This window comes from Stylophora pistillata, chromosome 14, assembly GCF_964205215.1.
Source record: "Stylophora pistillata chromosome 14, jaStyPist1.2, whole genome shotgun sequence".
Lineage (NCBI taxonomy): Eukaryota > Metazoa > Cnidaria > Anthozoa > Scleractinia > Pocilloporidae > Stylophora > Stylophora pistillata.
This window is the reverse complement of record NC_142532.1, coordinates 10522724-10545915: the sequence shown is the minus strand read 5'-3', so window position 1 is coordinate 10545915 and position 23192 is coordinate 10522724. Positions and strand designations below refer to the sequence as shown.

General features: G+C 40.9%; 1 protein-coding gene and 3 pseudogenes across 1 annotated transcript; 3 read left to right on the top strand and 1 right to left on the bottom strand.

The window, feature by feature from the left end:
- Positions 1-2121: 2121 nt before the first annotated feature.
- On the top strand, positions 2122-3728 carry LOC148716486 (uncharacterized). Its single transcript, XM_088744592.1, has 2 exons — positions 2122-2323; positions 2761-3728. The coding sequence occupies exons 1-2, from the start codon at positions 2122-2124 to the stop codon at positions 3726-3728; spliced, it is 1170 nt and encodes a 389-aa protein (XP_088600718.1).
- A 521-nt stretch (positions 3729-4249) lies between these two features.
- On the top strand, positions 4250-5583 carry LOC148716485 (uncharacterized; annotated as a pseudogene).
- A 550-nt stretch (positions 5584-6133) lies between these two features.
- On the bottom strand, positions 6134-7594 carry LOC148716484 (uncharacterized; annotated as a pseudogene).
- Positions 7595-13564: 5970 nt separating this feature from the next.
- Positions 13565-22772, top strand: LOC148716483 (uncharacterized; annotated as a pseudogene).
- Positions 22773-23192: the final 420 nt, after the last annotated feature.

Genomic DNA, 23192 nt, shown 5'->3' with positions numbered 1-23192 from the left:
AATCGAGTTGAAACTTGATGACTTCGTTGTAGATTATCAAATGGGCGTAGAGTTTGCGTGGGAAGTTTGTTGTTGATCGTCTTTCGTGGGTGTCAACAGGGTCATCGAGGGCAAACCTGTAATCTTCATCTCGATCTAGTTCTGACAGGGCATATTGTGTGGCAGCCACGGCGTTTACGGAGTCGCGCTGAGATGCTTTTGAAAGCGGGCATTTGATCGCAAAATGGTTCATTTTACCACAGTTGCTACATTTTTTCCCCATGCAGGGCACTCTTCTTTTCGTGGAAGATGTGTTTTGGCACAGAATTTGCAAGTTGGAACATTGCTATCATTCCGATCATAGCGTTGTGTTGACGTGCCTGATTTAGATATTGTTGTGTTTATTTTTCGAGCTTTAATTTCGTGAATATTGTTTACTTGGCTACTGGCTATATCTCTAACCTGCCTTGACGTTGATTCACTCGCTCTACACCTATCGACACAGGAATTGAGCGTGAGATCTTTGCATTCTGGTAGTTTCTTTCACAGGATTCCTATTACAGTTACGAGGATTCCTTTTACAACATCGAGGATTCCTATCACAATGCTGTCTCGTATCATGTGTTCTGCTAGCGCTCCGTAGTTACACGTTTGGCCAAGCGGCGTAAAGCAGTAATAAATTTATCTATCGACTCACCGTCTTCCTGTACCCGTGAGTTGAACTTGTAGCGTTCATAGATTTCGTTGGTTGTTCCAACACAGTATTCTTCAAATTTTTGTAGTATGGTGTCGATATTTTTGTCCTCTCCCTCGCTGAATTCAAATCCATCAAACACTTCCATGGCAGCGGGGCCTATACAAGTGAGAAGAGTGGCAGCGCGAAGCTCTTTGGGTTCCTTCTTAAGTCGTGAACCAATCTCATAGTTACTCCAATTGCGTTTGAATCGTTTCTAGTTGGTAGAGAGACAACCATCCATCTCTAGTTTAGGTGGCAAGGGAATATGAGCTGTCATGATCCTGGCTACTGAGTCGCTTTCAGGCATGATGGAGACACTCCTGACACCATGTGACGCTGTATTCAATGGATAGACAAGAGTTTGTGTCTGTGAGAGCAGTCCTTTATTTAGGCATCTGCTCGGTTACACACGTGTGTTGACTGCGGGTAAATACTATCGTATTACAATGGCTAGTGTATTGAAATCACGTGGATATAACGTCACAACTGTAAGCACGCGTTACGTTGCCTGTCCTATTCTCGAGAATCATGGGATTGTAAGACATGTGCATGTGCTCGCAAGTATGTAGTTTTGGCTGGACAGATGTGGATTAAAGTATTTGTTGAGTTTTATCGGATTTAATCCTTGTAGCGACCTAAACCATCCAATCTTTTGCCAACATGGTCCTTCAGGCCGGATAGATCGAGAAAGTCTACGAAAGAAGCCTATTATTCTGTGGAATTCTGGAAATTACTCTGATTGAATCTTCGAGCGAACGTCAAAACCTTCGTAAACATGGGAAAGAAAGGAAAACCTACAGCTATTTCTGTGCCCTCTGAAACTGGGGGAAGCGAAAACCAAGCGGTATCCGAGACGGAAATCACAGGGAAACATCAAATTCGAACCGCACACAGAAGATCCACCGAACGTTTGATGGAAACAGCGAATGAAATCCTACAGTTGATTCTGGATAACCCGTCCATAGTGTCCCAGCCGCGAACAGCAATTCTTCACCATAGAACGACTCTGAATGAGAGATTCGAACTCCTACAAGAGCTTAACCTGGAAATCCTCGAATTATCACGAGAAGAAGACATCGTGGAGGAAATGTTTTAGATGTGATGGACGGCATCATATCAGCATCTGTACTAGTCACACCCCTCTAACCCCGCCCAGTGACAAACCTCAGCCAAGAGAAAGTACAAACCAAAGAGACAAGTGTTCACCTGAATCCACACCTGCAGTCATGTTTATTAGTTCGAAAACTCCTATACTCTTACAGACAGCCCAAGCCATTATTAACTAGACAGGATCTGTAGGGGGAGGCAGAAAGATCAGAATAAATTTGCATAATGGAAGTCAGAGGTCATACATAGTAAATCATATGAAAAGGGAGCTGAACCTACAAGTTCACCACCAAAAAACAATGCTAATCAAGACCTTTGGGTCTAAGGAAGAGAAGTCACAGAACTGTGATGTTGTTCAATCTAGTATCAAACTTTTGGTTGGGAAGGATATGCAAATGTCAGCCTATTCAGTACCCATGATTTGTGAACCTCTCAGCGGTCAAACAGTAGATTTGGCAAAGAACATGTATGACTTTCTCGGCCACCCGGTTAGCTCAACTGGTTAGAGCGCTGGACTGTTGTGCGGGAAGTCGAGGTCGATGGTTCGAGCCCCGGCCGGACCAACACTCAAGGTCTTAAAATAACTGAGGAGAATGCAATACCTTTCTATGATATCAAGAAATGGATAGACCTTCTAGTCTTCTCGGATAAGGACGAATAAACCGTGCGTCCTGTCTCCTGCATCTACTAATGAGCTAATTTGGTTAGGCAGGGGACGTTAAAAACCCACTCACGAGATTACTGTGATGTGGTCTGGCCTGTTTACTGGGATTGGCGGGAGGGGCATCTTCAAATAGGTTTCCTTCAATTGTTTGTAAACTGCTGATGCAATCCGGCCAAAGTCCCCCGAAAAGTGTTGTGATGCGCATTTGATCATATTCACATGTTAATTTGCGCAATATAAATATTAAGTTATTATTATTATGATCTACACCTAGCTGACTGTTCCAGAGGAGCTGAACCTGTTGAAGTAGATATCTTGATTGGCTCTGACCAGTACTGGCAATTGGTTACAGGGAGAGTGAGAAGAGGAAAGAGCGGTCTAATGGCTGTGCACACGAGACTAGGATGGGTGCTATCTGGTCTAGTCGAAGACCTAACCCATGATAGTGGCCCATCGGTGAACCTGGTATCAAGTACACATGTCCTTAGGTGTGCTTCTGAACCAACTCATCCCGTAAAAAATGACCTAATTGGAGAGCTGAAGCGATTCTGGGACTTGGAGTCTTTGGGGATATCAAGCTATGAACAGTCAGTCTACAGCCAGTTCACCAACTGGATCACCTTTCGGCGTGGTAGGTATGAGGTACAACTGCCCTGGAAGGACACTCATCCACTCATACCTGACAATTACGAGACAAGCCTCAAACGATTAAAGAAGCTGTTAAATCGGCTTAAAGAAGATCCAAATATGCTGCTTGAATATGATGCAGTTATCAAGGAGCAGATTAAGAGCGGGATTGTAGATCTAAAAGAAGTCAGTAAGCCAGAATGTGGAGAAGTTGGAAGAGTACATTACCTACCACACCACGCTGTTATTAGGAGGGATAAAGAAACATCAAAGTTGAGAATTGTTTATGACGCATCCTGTAAGTCAAATGGCTACTCCTTAAATGACTGTCTGTACACTCAGCCAGTACTCTCCCAGAAACTTATGGACATCATCCTCAGGTTCCGAACAAACAGAAAGGCATTTATTGGGGATATCGAAAAGGCATTCCTTAATGTATCAGTTACAGAAAATGATAGAGATGTTTTGAGATTTCTCTGGGTCGATGACGTCAAGAAGAAAAGTCCTGAGGTTGTTGTGTTGAGGTTCGCCAGTTATATTTGGTGTGTCATCCAGTCCCTTCCTGCTCAATGCTACAGTCTATACAGAACGCTGCTGCGCGAGTTATCACCCTGACAAAGGAATGGGAACATATTACACCTGCATGAAAGAAACTTCATTGGCTACCTGTTAAGTATCGCATAACCTTCAAATTACTTCTACTTGTCTATAAAGGTCTTCATGGCTTAGCACCAACTTATATTGCTGAACTGTTGCATCAAAGGAATTATGGCTCTCGTGTACTGCGTTCCTCAAATGCTCCTGATGGTTCCAAGAACATTTCGAAAGAACTATGGTGACCGTGCCTTCTCCATTGCCGGTCCCAAGCTTTGGAACGATTTACCATATTCCCTGAAAACATCTGAATCTGTTTCAATTTTCAAGAACCATAAAACATACTTGTTCAAAAACGCTTTTTAATTTACGGTTTTTTATAATTTAAGTGCTATGTTAATTAGTCTATAATTTTGTAAAGCGCTACGGAGAAGTAGTCGAGCTTAGCGCTATATAGATACTTTATTATTATTATTATTATTACTATTATTATAACCTTTTCCCAACACTCGGTTATAAATGACAATTGGATCTAGCCGGGAATGACTTCGAAGCCCAAGTAACTTTTAAGCGTTAAATTTATTGCAAATGTATTCTAAACGTCCCCAAGCAAGTATCCTCTTGTATTCGCTCTCGTCTTATAAAACCTAGTTTTTAAACTTAAAGCTTCATTTGGTTACGAATATGAGCAAAAGCCAAACATTAACGTGTCCCCTATAACCTTACTGGAAGTAGTTTCCAGGCATTTTACTTCAGTGAGGACCATCCGAATAGCCCGAGAGGAAACCTTAAAAAGAACTTAGTGACAACAATTTTAGAGTGTTATCCCCGGACTCAAAGCACAGAATGAAAAAATCACAAGCTTTAAAACTTTTTGCTGTGTCTCAGAAAGTTTTTGTGTGGTGGATTTTCTATGTTCAAATAAGATTCAATGTTTGTATCAAATGTTTATTTTTAGGGTATTGTTATTGTCGTTTTTTATTATTATTATTATTATTATTATTATTATTTTATCATTGCAGGAATTCCTGTTTCCCTTCTCAACCAATTGATTTAGTTTGAGTACCTTTGGCATTGCACAATTATGAGCTGGACATCTCTTCATGATATTGTTCTGTGTAAGGAGGTAATATTTGTGAACCCTTACAGCGCCAAAAAAAATTCTGTTCAACGTAGTGCATTATGGCAGAAAATTGCTGACAACCTCAACAGTGTCAAACAACCTCATTTTATTGTTGACAAGAGAGCAGTTTGAGACCATATTGGTATCCTTATTCAAAGATTTAAGAAGCAAGGAGCTCAGGAGTTAAAAGAAAGTTTAATAACCCCAGAGCGAACCGAGCTAGATGCTGCAGTTGAGCAAATTATAGCTTTAGAGGAGTCAGCTGACACTGAGCTGCAGGAGGCAATTGATAAGAACAAGGAAAAGTTAGAGGCAGATAGGAGAAAGGCAGAGGATATGCGAGAAAAGGCAATGGAAACAATGGGAAAAACTCAAAAGCGGAAATCAGACGAAGAAAGCAGCAAAGCAAAAAAGAGCAGAAGAAGTGGAAGTGAAGCAATTAAATATCTCAAAGAAAGAGCAGTTGAAGATCTAAAACTGAAAAGTCAAGAAATTGAATTGAAAAAGCAAGAAAAGGAGAAGTTGCAAGCACTCCAAGCTCAACAAACACTGATGTTTCAGTCCATGTTAGAGCAACAGCAGGCACAGCAGAAGCAAGAAAAAGATAGTATGGCAGAAATGTTCAAAACCATGATTGAGCAACAACAACAGCAGCAGAAACAAGTTCAAGACTTGCAAAGTTTGTTTTTGATTCAACAGCAAACTCAAACTCAGGCTCTGATGGGAATAATTGAAAAACTCGTACCCAAGTGACGTTGTTGAAGCCTGAAGGTACATTTGTTTATGTTGTTTGGTTGCTTGAAAGACATGTGGGTTTTCTTGTTGAAATTTTGAAGTGATTAACTAAAGGAAGACTTGAGGAAGGGAAATGATGAACACATTCACCATAACAAGCTGTTAGTCATGACAGCAATTCGTTTTACTGCCCATCCACTGATTAGTATGTAACATTTGTATGATTATCTGTGCATGAAATTTACTTCACCCAAAGTACAAAGTGGTAGACAATTTCACGAAACCTTTCGAAATAACAAGGTAAACTAAAAAGTGGCATTCTTGGTACTTTTCTCTAAAAAATTGTTTATTAAACTTTAGACAGTAGTTACAACATTTTTCCTCAAAGATTTACAACACCCTATATTTGTAAAAGCACGCTCAGAACACTTTTCCATGTTTGCAGTGTAAAAAGCTCACAAGGTTACATTGGGTTGGCAGATACTTAAGTTCCTCGTTATATGGAGCCTTATTCTTCCATTTTGCCAGGATGTTTTATCAATTAAGTCGAATGTAACTTGAACAGTTATTATAACAATCTAGCAAGATAATCCTCCAATGAAGGAGGATCTAAATAAAAAAAACTGAGAGGTGGTATTTCCATAGAGGTCAGTGCATTGTGCAGAGTTGCACAAACAATATACATTTTTCCCACTTGCCTTAGACCTATTTTTAAATTCTTTTTGAAGTCAAAAAATTTGAAATAATTAGTTATATCTCCAAAAAGCCACTCAACAGAGCTGCGAACAGCCCTCATGGAATGGTTATAAGCCTGCATTTGTTGGGTTAATACTCGATGCCTGTAAGGTGCCTGGAGTCATGTACCCTGAAGGGGTAGGCTGCGTCTCCATAAATACACATCGCCTGTACAGTGGTTGAAAAAGCGTGTGTCTGGAGGCTGTGGTACAGGTGTGATTCTGCCAGCATTACTGCATCATGCATTTTTTCTTCTGTTGAATGTAAAATAAGATGTATACCAAGGTGTGCAACATCAAACTTGGCATTTTCCACACACTAGTCCTTTGTCTTGAAGTGAACTGAACATTATATTTACCTTCGGGTTTTTGGAAGTTTATCAGCTAATGTCTCCGAAAATTTCCAGCAGCACAATAGATAAAGACATTAGAATGACAGGAAAGTAAATTATTAACTAAATAAGGTAAAACATCAAAAAAATAGGAAAGAGAGCTGACCCATCTAAGTTTGCTCTCTATTCATGATGATTTTCAGGAAAAGGTTTGGGTGCTAAATGCCGAAAGATCAAAGGACTTAATAGTACATTGGGTATCTTAAATTGTCCCCCACTTGAAACTAACCGGAAAGTGGCTTACCTACTGGCCCATAGAGATATGAAATTAGGCCATTTGGGACCACAGCCGATTGAAACTTTAACCCATGCACACGCTTGTTCCAGTTGTACACTAAGCGCTGGCTAACTCCTGGTCTAGTTATTGGACGAACAGTTCCGTAAAAAAACCCAAAACAGTTGCAAAGTGGTGCTACTTTGTTAAAAATTACGTCAGCGTAGCTTTCGAGCTGGATAGCACTCAAAACAGTTGGATTCCAATCCATGATACGATGCATGTGGTTGTCATATGCTCAATCCATCGCGGTATTATTTATCATACATATTTCCGGGACTGACTTTCCAAAAATCGGGATCAGGTCAGAGTAGCGACAAGGGTAGGCAAATCGCTTGAGAAGGATACAAAGGCCCTCGGTTCCATCACATACTGTTCCTTGATCACATTTAAATATAGCAGGAATTTGATGTGCATCTTGAAGGCGAGATATGTGATGCTTCTCTACCCTTAAATTGGCTGTGCACTCGGCTCCATTTTGGTTCGGCAAAGAAAATTTCTGGTACTCTTGGTAAGGAAAGTCCAAATTATCTGACTTGCTCTCCTCATAAAGCAGCAAGAATTCTGCATCAGTAATAAAGCCCCTTGCACATACACAGCAGTTCTCGAGTTTCCCTGAAAGAAGCCATATTAAACTCAAATAAATCGCCGCGTCGCTCGCAAAGAACCTTAACTAAATTCTCCCGCCACGAACGTGGTGCACTCGACCCAGGCTCTCTTCGGCGGTCGCGTACTTCAAGGCGTCCGCGTCCCCGTATCTTAAAGACCCTAATTTTCTAAATGCAACGCTTCTCCCCACAAACGGCTGCTTTGATGCGAACTGCATTCCTTGTGCAAATAAATTTATTCACTAGCACTATCCCAACTAACTCTCTAAATTTTTCGCTCTGGGTCTGAAATCCTGGCTCTGAAATCCTGGCTCTGAAATCCTCGTCGATTTCTCAATGAACATAATGAAATTGTTTTCAAAGTCATTTGTGAATGTTTGTATTTTTTTTGCTAACCTGCCGTCAGCGGGCTTCTAAAAATGAAAAATAGCTTTTAAGTTCAGTTCATAACTGCTCTAAGTTCATTTGTGGTATTCCGGTTTGACGTTCATAGCCGGCAAAAAAAAACAAACACTGGCACACTTTTTCCAAAAATGTAGGCTGCATGGTAAATACTTCGCAGCATGAACTGAATTGCGTATTCACAGATATAAAATAAAAATTACTATGTACATGTATTCATCATATTATTAAAAAATACATAGTTCGTCGTAAGGGGGAACTTGTACATTATTTGTAGCCGTTAACTATTCTGGCCGAGGCAATAAAAAAACTGTTTTTAAGTCTATTTGTCTTGGAAAGTGGTAAAGCAAAGGTACGCTAGTGCCTTAACCTATGAGAGCTTATATAGCAGTGTATCATATAAGCTGTGGTCACACTACAGGGTTTTGTCCTAGGGAACTTGACTTGTTGACAGTTTCCCTAGAGAAACTCAAATTTGCAAGTGTGACCGATTTTTCCCTAAGTAAATTACCTCGGAAAAGTTTTATCGTCTGGGGCTTGAAAACCGCAAGAGAACAAAAGAAAGTCCCGTGGATTTCCCTTGACAACTACCCTAAAGCAGAAAAAGGCAAAATTCAAATCCCAGAGTAGCCGACCAATGGACGCTCGATTTTCCCCGGGTAAAAGCCTGTAGTGTGACCACAGCTATAATCAATCAAGCTACGTAAACAGAAATGTGAACGGAAACCGCATTCATTGGGAACTCCGAGGATTTTCGCACTGAAACTGGCGTCATTGTTGATTTACTGCTACCAGATTGGTAGGCGTGCGGTTCGGATCAAAGGTAGCCGTTTGTGAGGAGGAGACTTAAAACGGTTGCAAATTACTGCGGGACCAGAAAAAAAAAGACAGCGTTAAGAAAACGAGCTATTCCAAATAATGTATAGTTTTGAACGCACTAGTTTTATCCTGCTGAGGTTTAGAAATCTCAATCTTTTGTCCAGTCCTTTAATTATTTAAAACTATTCTAAACTACTAATTTTTCTGGCCTTCCGTTTGTTTTTTATCTGATATTTCTTGCTTCCTTGACCTTGTTTTGTAGGATGAATGAATGTATGTGTGTGTGTGCGCGTGTGTGTGTGTTGTGTGTGTTATATCTGACCCAAATAATTACATTACATAAATCACCTAAGTATAGCTGCCCTTTTTTTCTAACCCCTATGGTTATTTTGGGGCAGGTAGTACTGTGAGGCGTGAGTAGTCCAGTGGTCAGTGCAATGGACTGTTCACTGGACTACTCTGGGGCCATCTGGGTCAGATGGCCTGGGTCAGATGGTCACTGGACTGACCACTAGACTACTCTGGGGCCATCTGGACTACTCTCGGGCCATCTGGCCCGAGTTTAAGTCCTGGCTGGCGCTTCACGTTGTGTCCTTAAGCAAGACGCTCCACTCACATTGCTTCGTCTTCTCGGATAGGACGTAAAGCCGGAGGTCCCGTCTCCTGCACCTATCAATTAGTTAATTTCGGCAGGGGACGTTAAAGAACCCACATCACGAGAATACTGTGATGGGGTCTGGCCTGTTTACAGGGAATGGGGGGAGGGGGCATTTGTAAAATTTCTCCTTTATTAATTATAAACTGCCGCCGGCAGTCTGGAAAGGTCCCCCACACAGTGTTGTAAGGCGCATTAGAGCATTTACATGGAAATTCGCTATAGAAATCGATATATATTATTATTATTATTATTATTATTATTATTGTGAACTTATTATTTTTATCTGTATTTTTTATGTTGTGTAAAAATAAAGTTGTTGTTGTTGTTGTTGTTATTCTGCATGCTTCCCTTTCTCCCTACCTTCCTCATGTACTTTTGCTACACAGGCTACCTGTGGAGGGTACCTTGATTGCACAAACCTCAGTCTGTGCCAGATTTCATTGCAACGTGTCAGTGTCGAAATTCGGGTTGTTAAAAGATCTGAGTCGTTAGAACTTTGTCCGCTCGTCGTTTTAAACTGTTTTCTAATTTTAGTGGTATCGTTCAGGCTTATTTTACATTGATCGCCCGAGTCAGGCATTTCTGATTTAGATGAAAGAAACGATAAGGCCGGAGATAATTTTCCTACAACAACCAACTGGGGTTTGTGCCGTCTGTCTGGAATTAGTTATATAAATTTTTCCAGAATCTTGCTGTACGCTATAGCGGTCTACTGATACCTACAGGTGATAGTTTTGAAAGGTAAGCGGTCTTCCTTTCTTTCTTTTCTTTTTCGTGGCAAATAACGCAATAAAACAATTGAACTTGCATTACCAGACTGTTCGCGCAATTCAGTGTTTATCAAACGTGACTGTCACTCCGGCAATTCGGAGTATAAATATTTCCCTTCTCCCCTCCAATTTTCCTTTCGAAAAATAATCCAGCTCCATTTTCCCTAAAGGTGCACCCAAAAAAATTTTGTGTTACCGCAGAATCGCGGTTACAAGTTTCTGGACTTGTAAGATTTTGTAGGGGGATTTGGGGGGAGGGAGGGGGGGCTTATGAACGGTGGGAGCTGGTATGCAGTATAAAAGGCAATGTAGATTTCCCCAGCCGTTATATCATATCTAGCAACGTGACATGTAGTTGAGTAATTATAATAATGATCAACTTTATTTTTCGAGGGTGGCACTTGACAGTATGACAATATAAAATACTGATAAACTCGCGGCGCTCAAAAACAAATCAAAAATAAACACAAATACACATGAATAATGAAGTAATCAAAACTAGGTGATAAAACAATTAAAATATGGATTATCTAAGAATTGATATAAAACATATGAGAATAAAGTAGAATAGCTTAAGCTAAAGTAAAGTGATAAACATCTTTATATGATTCCAAAACATACTTACATAGAGACTTCTCTAAACTTTCTAAACTAGAGCTACTCTTAATTTCATTGGAAGTGAATTCCAAAACCTACTGGCTGTCACTTGAAAAGCCCTAGCACCGTCTGATTCTTGTTTATACTTTGGACAAATTAAATTCAAAGACCCATATCTACTTTGTGTTTCAGTAGGACGTATGTCGATGTTTTGTTTGAGTAATTCTAACATATAATCGGGACACACCCCTTTTCAAACGGTTATAAACTAATGCGCACTGATTAGTCTTAGCTTCATTAAGGTAAGAAAGGTAGCCAATTAAGTTCTCTAGACTATTTGCTCTAGTATCAGCATTGAGTATCAGCATTGAGAATAACGTGTGCGGCACGCCTCTGTAGCCTGAAGACTCTATTTAAATTCTCAACAGATGTAGATACCCACACACTAGAGCCATACATCATGGTTTGCTTTATCACGGCGTTCTAATAAAGAATTTCTTGATCTAAAGCCAAATGACGCCTGATTTTTTACAAAGCAGCAATGCGCTGTGTTTGCTTCTCATAGAGATGATCAATATGCTCATTAAAATTAGGCTGATTATCAATAATTACAACTAACAGTTTATGAGACTGGACTTGTTCGAGTTCGACTGAGTTGACATGGACAGTGAGTGAGGGGCTGCTCATCTTCTTATGTAGACGTTTGCCAACTACTAACATAGTTTTAGTTTTGGACTCGTTAAGTACCATTTTATTGTCTGCGATTCAAATGTGCAAACTCAAAATGAGCATCCTTATATATAAAATTGTGAATAAAGCTGATAGCATTCCAGATATCATCTCTGATGTCCTAAGCCCAGCATCTAGCATAAATAGATATAATACAAGATTTACAAAAGAATTCAGTTTTTTTAGAATGCAAATATCAGCTAATTCTGACAAAATGTCTTTCGAGTATGCTGGACCCAAGATATGGGAATCTGTGCCGCTTGAAATTAAGCGTCTCTTTACTTCCTTTAAGAAAGAAAGCGTCATCCCTTGGTTGGTCAAAGTTGAACTCACTACTGGTTTGATGCTAGATAAAACAACTCAGTCCTCTTGCTCCTAAACTGCAGGAATTAAACAACAAATCTTAGCTCACTTTATTTACCCTACATAATTAGCATTAATCACCTTTTTCTTTCTTTTTATTTCTCCTTTTTTCTTTTTCCTTCTTTTAACTTAATTTAATTTTTATTCATTTATTTACTTATTTACTTATTTCTCTTTGCTCTTTGTTTACAATATTAATAGTGTGTAAATATCTTGGTTAGTGTAAATATAGAATTAAAGTAAGCTAAGTCTTGTGTAAATGTTCAGATAGACCAGTTACACGTTACAGTGGCCAACTCGAAAGCTTACGCTCCTTTGGTCACTGTGCAAATTTTACTTTAGATTATTCATAGCATTTACTGTTCTTACATATTCTGACTTTTGTAATCTATAGCAATCTCTACTGTAACCTCTCGAAATAGTGCGAATAAATAAAAATTAATGAAGTCCATCGTGCAAATTTACCAACATCAGCTTGAAGAACTTGATTTAAGGCTCCAGGTGCTGATCCATAATCAACATTAGCACTGATAGTAGTATCATCCGTATACATGTGTGCTGCTGAATGTTCCAGTATCTTTGGAATATAAGAGACAAGACTGGTCCTAGGATACTCCCTTGAGGCACTCCAAGGTTTGCATCTCTGAGAGTTGAATGACACCCATCGATGTTTACATATTACGTACAAAGAGTGAACCTTAATCATTTTCGATACCAGTAGCCCAGAGCTTCTGTAAAAAAAGCGCATGATCGATAAGATCGAAAGCTTTTTTGTAGTTAATCATCACCAGGCCAGTAATATTTTCCTTGTCCAGGTTGAGTAAAAGCTCGTCAATAAGTGGTATCAAAGCTGTCTCAGTGGAGAACGACCTTCTAAACCCAAATTGGAGTTTATACAATATCCAGTTTGATGTCAAGAAGTCACACAGATAGTCGCAGATGTGTCTTTCAAGTAGCTTAGACCAGATTGGCAGGACTAAGATTGGCCTGTAGTTGTTACAGTCTGAGCTGCTTCCATTTCCTTTGAACACAGGCGTTACTTTAGATACTTTCCTGGCAGATGGAAAGACCTTATTTGATATACATAGATTTCACACTCTATTCAGAGATGGTAGTACGGCAGGAGTAGTAATCTTGAAAATCTTGGCGCTGATGCCATCATCATCTGTTGCTTTGTGACTTGGAATGGACAAAAGCAGTTCAGAGACTCGTTTTATACTCGGGATCGCAAATGCATGTTCAACTTGATTAATGGCACTTGGGCTCTGAGCCACAGGTGTGTTCTGGGTAGAGATCAAACTATTTTCATAATCAATAAAGGTATTTAATAGCTCAGCCATATTGTTTTGTCCGTAATGACATTGCCGCTATCGATCAACTTTTCAATACTAGGTCGAGATTCATTATCGTCACGTGACAAACTCTTTATGAGATTCCATAGTTTCCTGGTGTTGTATTTGTTTTCGCTTATTTCATTCTTAAAATAAGCCTGCTTTGTCCTATTGATCAAACTGGAGATATTGTTTAGGGCTCGGTTGTGGAGGTCCCGGTCTGTTTCCAAATTACTCTTTCTTTCTTGCGTTGTGTGACCAAGATGGGCGGACGTGTGCTCGAGTGCTCCGAGTAATATCTTCTTTCTTTCGTAACTTTTTTATGTTTAATTGTTCCTTTCGTTTTCATTTGTTTGTTTCGTTCTCCTGCTTCGTTTGTCACATTAGGCCTGAGTCTATTGCCAACCTAAAGAGACAAAGCAGCGATCTTAAATCTAAAGTTTCTGCATTAACGGAAGAGATTTCATCCAACAACAAAGCAGCAGTGCCGCCCCTTCAACGGAAGAGATTTAATCCAACAACAAAGCAGCAGTGCCGCCCCTTCAACGAATGAATCATCTTAGAGTATCTAGTTCCTTAGCAAGGAATATGATGACCTTCTTCGCTTCAAAATCACCGCCAGTAAAGAGCTGCAACGATCAACTTCAGAACCCTCTGAGGTCAAGGCCAGGGTGGACGCCATTGCCGATGCTATCGATGAATTCCATGGTTAATATTCCTAGGGAATAGCTTAATTAGCCCCAGGACTCCACGCCATTACCGGCTTGTCATTGACTGACGCGTCAGTGTAATATGATCATTTTGTTTCGCTCGTTCGGTCGTTCGAGTTGTTTTGTTCATTTTGTATCGATCCTGTTTGTACCTTTTTCTTCATGGCTTCTGCCGCCGATAAACGCCAAGTAAAGGCACCTTCTTTACTGACGGGTTTTGTTTACGACCTACCTTCACTAAATCGGCCGCCGCACAGCGCTTCAAGCGCCAGAACTTCCCTTCAAGTCGATCTTACTCCACCACGTGTCTCGCCGACCTCCATGCCGGAAAATTCCCAGGATTTGGAGCTCCTCTAGCTTCAAAGAGAGAAACAACGTCTAGAAATCCAAGTCTTGGAACTGGAAGCTCAAGCAAAGGCGCGATCGCTCTCGTCTCCTAGCAGTGGTAAACCGGCAGCGATTCCTTCGCTCGACACTGTGCGTTGCGGACACAATGCCGGTAAGTCTCAAGGTCAACTTGACCACAACACACGTATCACTCATCCGCAAGAATGGCCTCATTTGCATGTCCCATTCGGTCTTGCCAGGAAAAAGTTCCAAGACCTGACTACTTCTGAATTCGTTTACGGTTATTTAGACATTGTTAACTCCGAACCACCGGAGAAACAAGCCGTCATGACCCGACATTTGATGTCTTTAATGCGACTCGCTTCGAAGTATAACTGGCCCGCTGTTCTTTCTTTTCATGCCGCCGTATTGGATCGCATCGAGGCCGGCCTTGCCAACTGGGGCGACGACTTCAGCGAGATAAAACGATTTAACATCACCGAATCTCAGCGACTTCCCACCACAACACCGTCCGCACATATCGCCACGCCCCCCGGTCCCAACAACCGCTCACGCTCCTATTGCCGCGAATGGAATCGCACTGGCGTTTGTAATAACACCAGCCTCCAGCTGGGAATGGAGCATATCTGCGCTTATTGCAAACTCTTAGATCATACCATCGCTTCTTGTCCTACTCGACCACCGCCTTCTTCAAACCGTTCCACGCCCCCTACGTCTGCGTGATTAGTCCACTCTCCGAATCCTCCTGACCTCACTCCATTATCCCCGGACTATAAGCTTCCTCCGTTAACTTCGTCGGAAGTGTCGTCCGTTTCTGCTCTGCTTTCTGGTCAGCTTTCGCTCTCCAGTGCCCGTTCGTACGCCGCCGTTGTTCGCCACATCCTCTGTTCCAAGTCGTCAGACTCCAACGCCTTCGGCCATCGTGTTCCCGTTCCTTCGAAATTGAACATTCCTTCGTGGAAATCCGCTCTTGAAAAGTACCACGATTCTGTAGTGGCCGATTTTCTCGCCTTCGGTTGGCCCATCAACCACCGCTCCAGTTTCCTTCCCACACCTTCCAAGTCTAACCACTCCTCCGCAGTCCGTTTCCCCGATGCCATTGACTCCTTCATCGCAGCTGAAATTTCCCATGGAGCTACCGCTGGACCATTTCAACGCAATCCTTTCCCAACCCTCCTCCAAACCTCACCGCTCCAAACTGTCCCTTAAGATGACTGTAAACGTCGAGCCGTTTTGGATTTGAGCTTCCCCCCGGTGTCTCAGTTAACGATGGCATTCCAAAAGACTCTTTTCTGGACGAACCTTTTCATCTTTCTTTTCCCCGCTCTGCCGACTTCGCCGACCTCATAATCGCCAAGGGCCCTGGATGCTTCCTGTTTAAAAAGGATTTGAAGCGCGCATATCGTGAAATTCCCGTTGATCCTAAGGACTACATTTTTCTCGGTTACCAATGGAACGAATTGCTATATTTTGATCTGGTTCTTCCCTTCGGCTTGCGTTCAGCCACCCTCGCATGCCAACGTACTACCAGTGCGATTGCTCACATTTTCTATTCCGCTTATCAACACCAGTGTGTGAATTACATCGATGACTTTGGTGGCGTTGAGGCCTCTCACGCCGACGCTCTTGTCGCCTTCCAGGATCTGGAAAACCTTTTCAACAGCTTGGGCCTAGAATCTTCCCCGGAAAAGGATTGTCCTCCTTCAACTCGGATGGTTTTCCTTGGCCTCATTTACGACACTGTTAATATGACTCTGGAAGTTCCTGTAGACAAGTTGTCACGCACCTCCGAACTTATTCGTCACTGGCTTAGTTCCCCACGAGCCACAAAATCTGATTTACAGTCACTCATTGGCAAACTTTCCTACATCTGCGCCTGTATGAGCCCCGGAAAAATCTTCATGCAGCGAATGCTTTACGAACTCCGTCGGCTCCCCCACAAATCTTCCCACTTCACGCCCAGTTCCGCTCTCCTTGCCGATCTGCGCTGGTGGAACGAGTTTCTTCCTTTTTACAATGGCGTCTCTCTACTACGTTCCTTTCCGTGGATCGATACGACCGTTCGTTTCTGCACCGACGCCTGCATCTCCGGCATTGGCGGCTTTTTCGACGGCCGTTTTTTCCACTCCCCTTATCCATCGACACAGTTTTGCTGCCTATCGCTTCTTTCGAAATGTTGGCTGTCATCGTCAGTCTCAAACTATGGTCCGAAGAACTGCGCGGCCAGCGGCTTTTGGTCCAGACCGACAATCGAAACACCGAACATGCAATTAACACAGGACGCTCACGCGTCCCTTTTGGTCAATCGTGTTTGCGTGAACTTTGGTTTTACGCTTCCCGTTTTGAATTCGAGCTTCGCGCCCTTCATATCCCGGGTCACCAGAACACCATCGCTGATTCTCTGAGTCGCTGGGACAGCGATCCCAAAATTCATCGCACTTTTTATGAGGCAGCTCACCTTCATTACAACACCTTAACAGAATATGTCTGCTCTTTTGATCTGTTTCGTTTTGACTGCCAGTGGTAATCACCTCCTCTTTCTTTCGCATTTCAGGTTACCACCTATGCGATTTACAACATCATGTTCGTCAAATTCAAGACTTTGCCCTCTCAGCCGCCACCAAGTGGAACTATCACTCCGTCTGGAGCACCTACCTTAATTTCTGTGATTTCTACAATCTTCAACCCTTCCCCGCTTCCCCATCTACAATCGCCGCTTTCATAACTCTAGTCAGCTTCTCTGTCAAATCCAACCACACCATCAACAATTATCTCAGCGCCCTGCGGCGTCTTCACGTTTTCTTCCACTTGGACGCTTCAGCCTTCGACGATATTCATGTCAAACTGACACAGAAAGGTCTAGAGAAGTCCATGATTCACATTCCCCACCGCAAAGCACCTCTCACGCCGTCAATTTTGTTACAATTCCACGCCCATCTTAATCTGTGCAATTCTGCCCATTTAGCTTTGTGGTCAGCCCTTTTGGTTGGTTTCTTCACCTTTTTTCGCACCGCCAATCTCGTTCCTCAGACGTTCGACAGTTTCTCTCCATCGACATGGAAGTTTTGGAAATTATGGGCGGTCACGCGCTTTTCGGATCCGCAGTCTTGGCCATTTTCATGCTGTTTAATGGTCTAATTCTTCAAGCGGACCAACTCGAGGATTGTGTGAACACAAGAGGAAAAATTTTGCCATCTTGGATGCTGGGACCACTCATTTTTTGTCATGAAAACCTGACCTTTCCACTTGGAGATTATTGCTTCACCGACTCCTTGGAAATTTGCATTTCATCACCGACTGTCCCTGGAGACCCTATGTTGGCTCTGGCTCAAAAACAATCAGCACGTTTTGCTTCTTACAACACCTTTCCACTTGGAGATTATTGTTCCACCGACTCCTTGGAAATTTTCATTCTATCACAGGCTATCCTTGGAGACCATATGCTGGCCTTGGCTCTAAAACAATCAGCACCTTTTGCTTCTAACTTGGGAAAAGAACGCTATTTTGAAATCGGTGTATTCGGTGACGATATACTCCCGTTATCTGGAAAGAAACCACCATTTTACGACCATGAAATTCTTCATTACGATCGCGATCCTGCATATACCTACAAACATCGTATAAATCCAGCATATACTTACAAACATCGTACTAATTCCTGGTCATTTATAAGAATCAAGAGGATTAGATTTCTACGCAGGAGAATTACGTACTCGTCTAACTGTCATGCTTCCTTTAATCCTGTTATAATCTCATTTTTGTTGGTTTGCTGTGGGGATATTGAGACCCATCCTGGGCCTAAATCAACATCATCTGATGACTTTGACTACTTTAACCTACATCTTGGTCATAAAGGCATACGCTTTGGTTCTTGGAATGTCAACAGGCTTACGACTACAAAACTAGAACAAATAAAATTGTTCCTTCTTAATGAAGATGGTCGACCACGTTTGGATATTTTATCAATCAATGAGACGTTTTTGAAACCGCTCCTCTCAGATTGTCTATGCTCAGTCCCTGGTTTTACAGTGCACCGAAAGGATCGGATGGGCCTGAAATATGGTGGTGGGGTTCTAATTTATGTGAATGACGATCTGAAACATCGAAGGAGAGTCGACATTGAGCATAATAATATAGAAGCATTGTGGTTGGAAGTCCTTCCATTCAAATCTAACCGTCCCATTTTATTCGCCGGCATTTACAGACCTCCTTCAACTAATTTATCAGAGGATGAGGCCATCGAGAATATGTTGGAATCAGTTTATCTATTAAATTTAGAAACCATCATTACTGGCGATATCAACATTAATTTTATTTCTCCGGCGTACAAGAAACATCCCTTGGGACGTGCCTTTTCTAACATGAATTTCAAACAGCTTATTACTGAAGTTACTCGACCATCAAGCGGAACCTGTCTTGACTTTGTATTGTCAAATTTTCCTGAAAGAATTAAGTCTATTGTCGTCGAAAACAATGGGCTGTCAGATCATTTGCCTGTATTTGGAGTTCGTTTATATGAGGATAACGCCAAGCGTCAAAATAAATCTCTAACGATTCATTATCGTAATACGAAGCATTTTGACAAATCCGCCTTCGTTTCCGACCTCCAAGAAGTTCCTTGGAATACTGCATTTGTTTTTGACGATTTAACTGATATCTTAAATGCATGGATGGGTCTGTTCAATAACATCTTGGATGCCCACTGTCCGTGGCGAGCAAAAAAAGTAGCCAAACAAAATCAAGCTCCATGGATGACTGTGAATATTTTACAAGCGCTTCGCAGAAGGGATTCTTTACTACGTAAAGCAAGGCAAAGTCGTTGTGTCACGGATTGGAACTGCTTCAAAATTGCGAGGAATAAAGTTGTAAACATGATTCGCAGTGCGAAATATAAATACTATAACACCTGTTTCAACAACAACAAGGGAAACTCTAAAAAGATCTGGAAAACCATAAAATCGCTAATGGGCGATGTATCAAAATCAGTTGAGACGCCAAATGTTGTTTTGGCTGAAAAGTTTAATGATCACTTCACTTCAATTGCTGATTCACTGAGGAATCTACTACCTAATGTACCTTATTGCAATTCAAAGGTTGAAAACTTTGTTTGTTCAAGAAAAGATCCGGATGTTCTTTTCAATATTCCTCCTGTTACTAAAGATTTTGTGCTGGGTGCTCTGTTAGGACTCAAAACAAACAAAGCTATGGGTATTGACAAGATAAGTGCAAGATATCTGAAAATAGCAGGACCAGCTATTGCTTATTCAATTACTCAAATCTTGAATATTTCAATTAATTCTGGTGTATTCCCTGATTGTTGGAAGATAGCGAAAGTCATTCCGTTGTTTAAATCTGGGGACCGTGAGGATCCGGACAATTATCGACCCATTTCGATATTACCAGTTTTGTCAAAGATTCTGGAACGTCATATACACGATCATCTCTATAATTACTTATGTGAAAACAATCTATTGTACCCTTTACAGTCAGGTTTTCGGAAACACCATGGAACAGACACTGCTCTTATACGAGTCATAGACAATTTGTTATTTAATCTAGACAATGATCAAGTCAGCGGTCTTCTTTTAGTTGATTACAGGAAAGCTTTTGATATGGTTGACCGTGAAATTCTTTTGCAAAAGCTGAATGCCTATGGTCTAACTCCAGTTGCACGTAAATGGTTTAGTTCATACTTGACTGATAGACATCAATTTATTGCTCTCGATAATGTGACATCTGACTCTGCTCTTGTGAGGCATGGTGTTCCACAGGGTAGTATCCTTGGCCCTTTACTTTTTGTCATTTATATCAATGATTTGCCTCTACATGTTAATGGTGCTGACCTGGATCTCTATGCTGATGACACCACACTGACATTATCGGCAGATATCTCAGCGGTTGATTCTCTACAAGATTCACTAGCTGCTTCTTTGAAGGAAATTGAATGCTGGACGCACACCAATAAACTTCCTCTCAATGAAAAAAAGACTAAAACACTACTGGTCACAGGCAAACGCCTTGGGAAGAAACTTCCAGATGGTTATAATTTATCTCTTAAAACTATGAATGGTGTATCATTGGAACAAGTACCCTCAGCTAAACTTCTTGGTATAGACATTGACCACGATTTATCAATGAACACTTATGTTGACAGACTGTGCAAAAAAATTTCACAAAGAATTGGAATTTTGAATAAGATCAAACTTTGTTTACCATTTAACCAAAGACTTTTATTTTATAATAGTTTGATTAAGCCATTATTTGATTATGCCAATGTTGCATGGCAGTCACTTTGCTCTAATGAATCTCTTTTAAGAATACTTAGGCTACAAAAGAGAGCTGCTAGGGTTTTATTAGATGCTGAACCACGTAGTTCATCAGTTATGCTATTCAATCGTTTAAAGTGGATACCATTTTATAACTCTACTAAGATAGCTAAATGTTCAATACTATTTAAAAGGATTAATTATTGTGTACCTAATTATCTTAATGATAGCTTAAGATTATTAAGTTCAGTACATTCACGCAACACTAGATTTTGTAAATACAACTTTTTATTACCTAAGTTTAAAAGGGCTAGAGAAGGAGGGAAAACTTTTCTAGTTTCTGCCATAAAATTATGGAATCAGTTAAAGCCTGAATTAAAAAAGTCTAATACACTTAAGGCCTTTAAAGACAACGTATTTAAATATTATTATGATGACAAATCATGCTTAGCTCATTTTAATCGGTAAATTTTATTGATAGTAGTTTTATTTATTCTTACTTGTTTATATTATCTTGTATTATATATTTTATTAATTAAATATTATTTGTAATTAGCTAAATTTCTATTTATATTTGTAATCTTTTTTTTTTTTTTTTTTTTTTTTTTTTTTTTTCTTCAATATATTAATGATTCTATTGTATTTATATATTTATTGTAATTAAGAGGACCACAAGTTTATTAGTGTTTGTGCACTATCACGTGCTATCCTCAATAAATAAAGTCTTACATACATACAACACGCATTATCTAGAGGCAGCGTCAACTTCAACGCTTCAGGCGCCTTTCTCACAGCCACCAGAACCAAAACTCGGCAAGCAGGTGATACGGCCCTTGTTGTTCCCGTTCCGCACATTTCCGGATCGCCTCTCTGCCCCACAACCGCCCTACAACTATTACTCAGGATGGTCGGCGCCCCCGACGCATGTCCTCCCTTCACTTTCTCTTCCACTTCAAACCAACTCACCTGTATTACGGCGAAGTCTCTTAACGATGGTATTAAGTATTTAGTATCCCTTATCTCTCTGGATCCACTGGAATTCTCTGGACACAGCCTTCGTCGAGGCGGCGCTACATTCGCCTTTAAGTGCGGTATCCCAGCCGAGCTCATTAAGCTTCAAGGAGACTGGCGATCTGACGCTTACATGTTGTATTTATCATTGCCTTTAGTAGACAGACTCGTTCTCACGCAGATCCTAGCTGGGCACGTTCAAACCTTGTCATTGTAGTTTATTCATATTGTTCATTTTGTTACCTGTCTTCCTTGCCATTCCCCTCTCGCGCCCTCCTTTTTTTTTTCTTTTTTCCCTTCCCTGTGAGTCTGTTTGGGCTTCTTTCTTTCTGTTTGGGGTCTCCTCGGGCCCCGGAGGCCTCTCGTTTTTCATTAAAGATGCCCAAACAGATTCTCTGTCTCGTTTGTTTGTGTGTTGCGAGAGGGGATAATTACTATAGCTTTCAATACAGTGTTAAAAGTGTCGACGTACCTGAGGTGTACTCGGAAGAAGTGGCTTCAACAACAAGTAAGCTTTGTGTAAGATTGCTTAAAGAAGTGAGAGAGAATATTTCAATCAAAGATATTGATACTGCTCATCGTGTCCCGCAAAGAAACAACGCTCGAAATCCAAAGCCTATAGTATGCAGATTCGTGAGACGGCTTGTTAGGGAATCTCTAATGTCTCGTCGGAGGGAAATTTGCAATGTAACCACATCCGCGGTTGGTTTACAAGAACAGTCTTCATTGTCTTCGGCCAGAATTTACGATCATCTTTCCCCAAGAATGCAAGCAGTATTATTCCAGGCTAAAAAAGTTAAAAATGCGTTTTTAACTTTGTGCGTTGGAATCCACAGGGAAAACGAAAGAGGGGCCACCCCAAGAATATCTGGAGGAGGGATATAGAAAAAGAGATGAAGATCCTCGGGAAGAACTGGAAGGAGCTGCAACAGCTGGGAGAAAAGAGGCGTCAGTGGCGGCAGTTTGTCGATGGCCCATGCTCCAACCTGGAGCCAGAGGCTTAACTTAACTAAAAAAGTTAAAGAAGAGTTTCACTATTAATACTGTTGGTCAAAGGGTCCCGTTGTTTGTTTACGAAAAGATTCCACATCGCGCATAATCAAGCTCAAGAGTATGACGAACCTCGACGATTTTAAACGTAAACTGGCGACAGAAGGTTAGATTTTATTAAAATGTCTATTGTACACGATAAAAATGTCTTCTTGTAAAGCAAAGAAACTATGCGCGATTGAAAATAAGACCTACTCGAGCATTTACCTTGTTATAACTGTAAAGTTCTAACCTCTGCCACTAACCACTGTTTAAGAATTTATTTGACGATGATCGACCTTCTAGAAGATCGCTAGACTTTCTCAGTAGTCTCTACGACCTTAGTGTATTCCAGTTAAACTCTCTTGATAAAGATATCCATCCTGATATAAATTTTACTTCAAATAAGATATATTCAAAGTATTATTCTCCACAAAGCCTTGCGCAGTTTATTGACAGCAAACAGTTTCAATCAAAAATCTTCTTTCTGCATACAAATACACATAGCTTAAAGAAAAACTTTGAAGAATTTCAACATCATGTTTTAAGTGAACTGAATTTCCATTTCACCATTATTGGTGTATCA

Bases quoted from the DNA above. Each gene is read 5' to 3' on its own strand.
- LOC148716486 (XM_088744592.1), top strand. From the start codon at position 2,122: ATGCTAATCAAGACCTTTGGGTCTAAGGAAGAGAAGTCACAGAACTGT. The intron at 2,324-2,760 runs GTTAGAGCGCTG...ATCTACACCTAG, and splicing joins CCACCCGGTTAGCTCAACTG to CTGACTGTTCCAGAGGAGCT.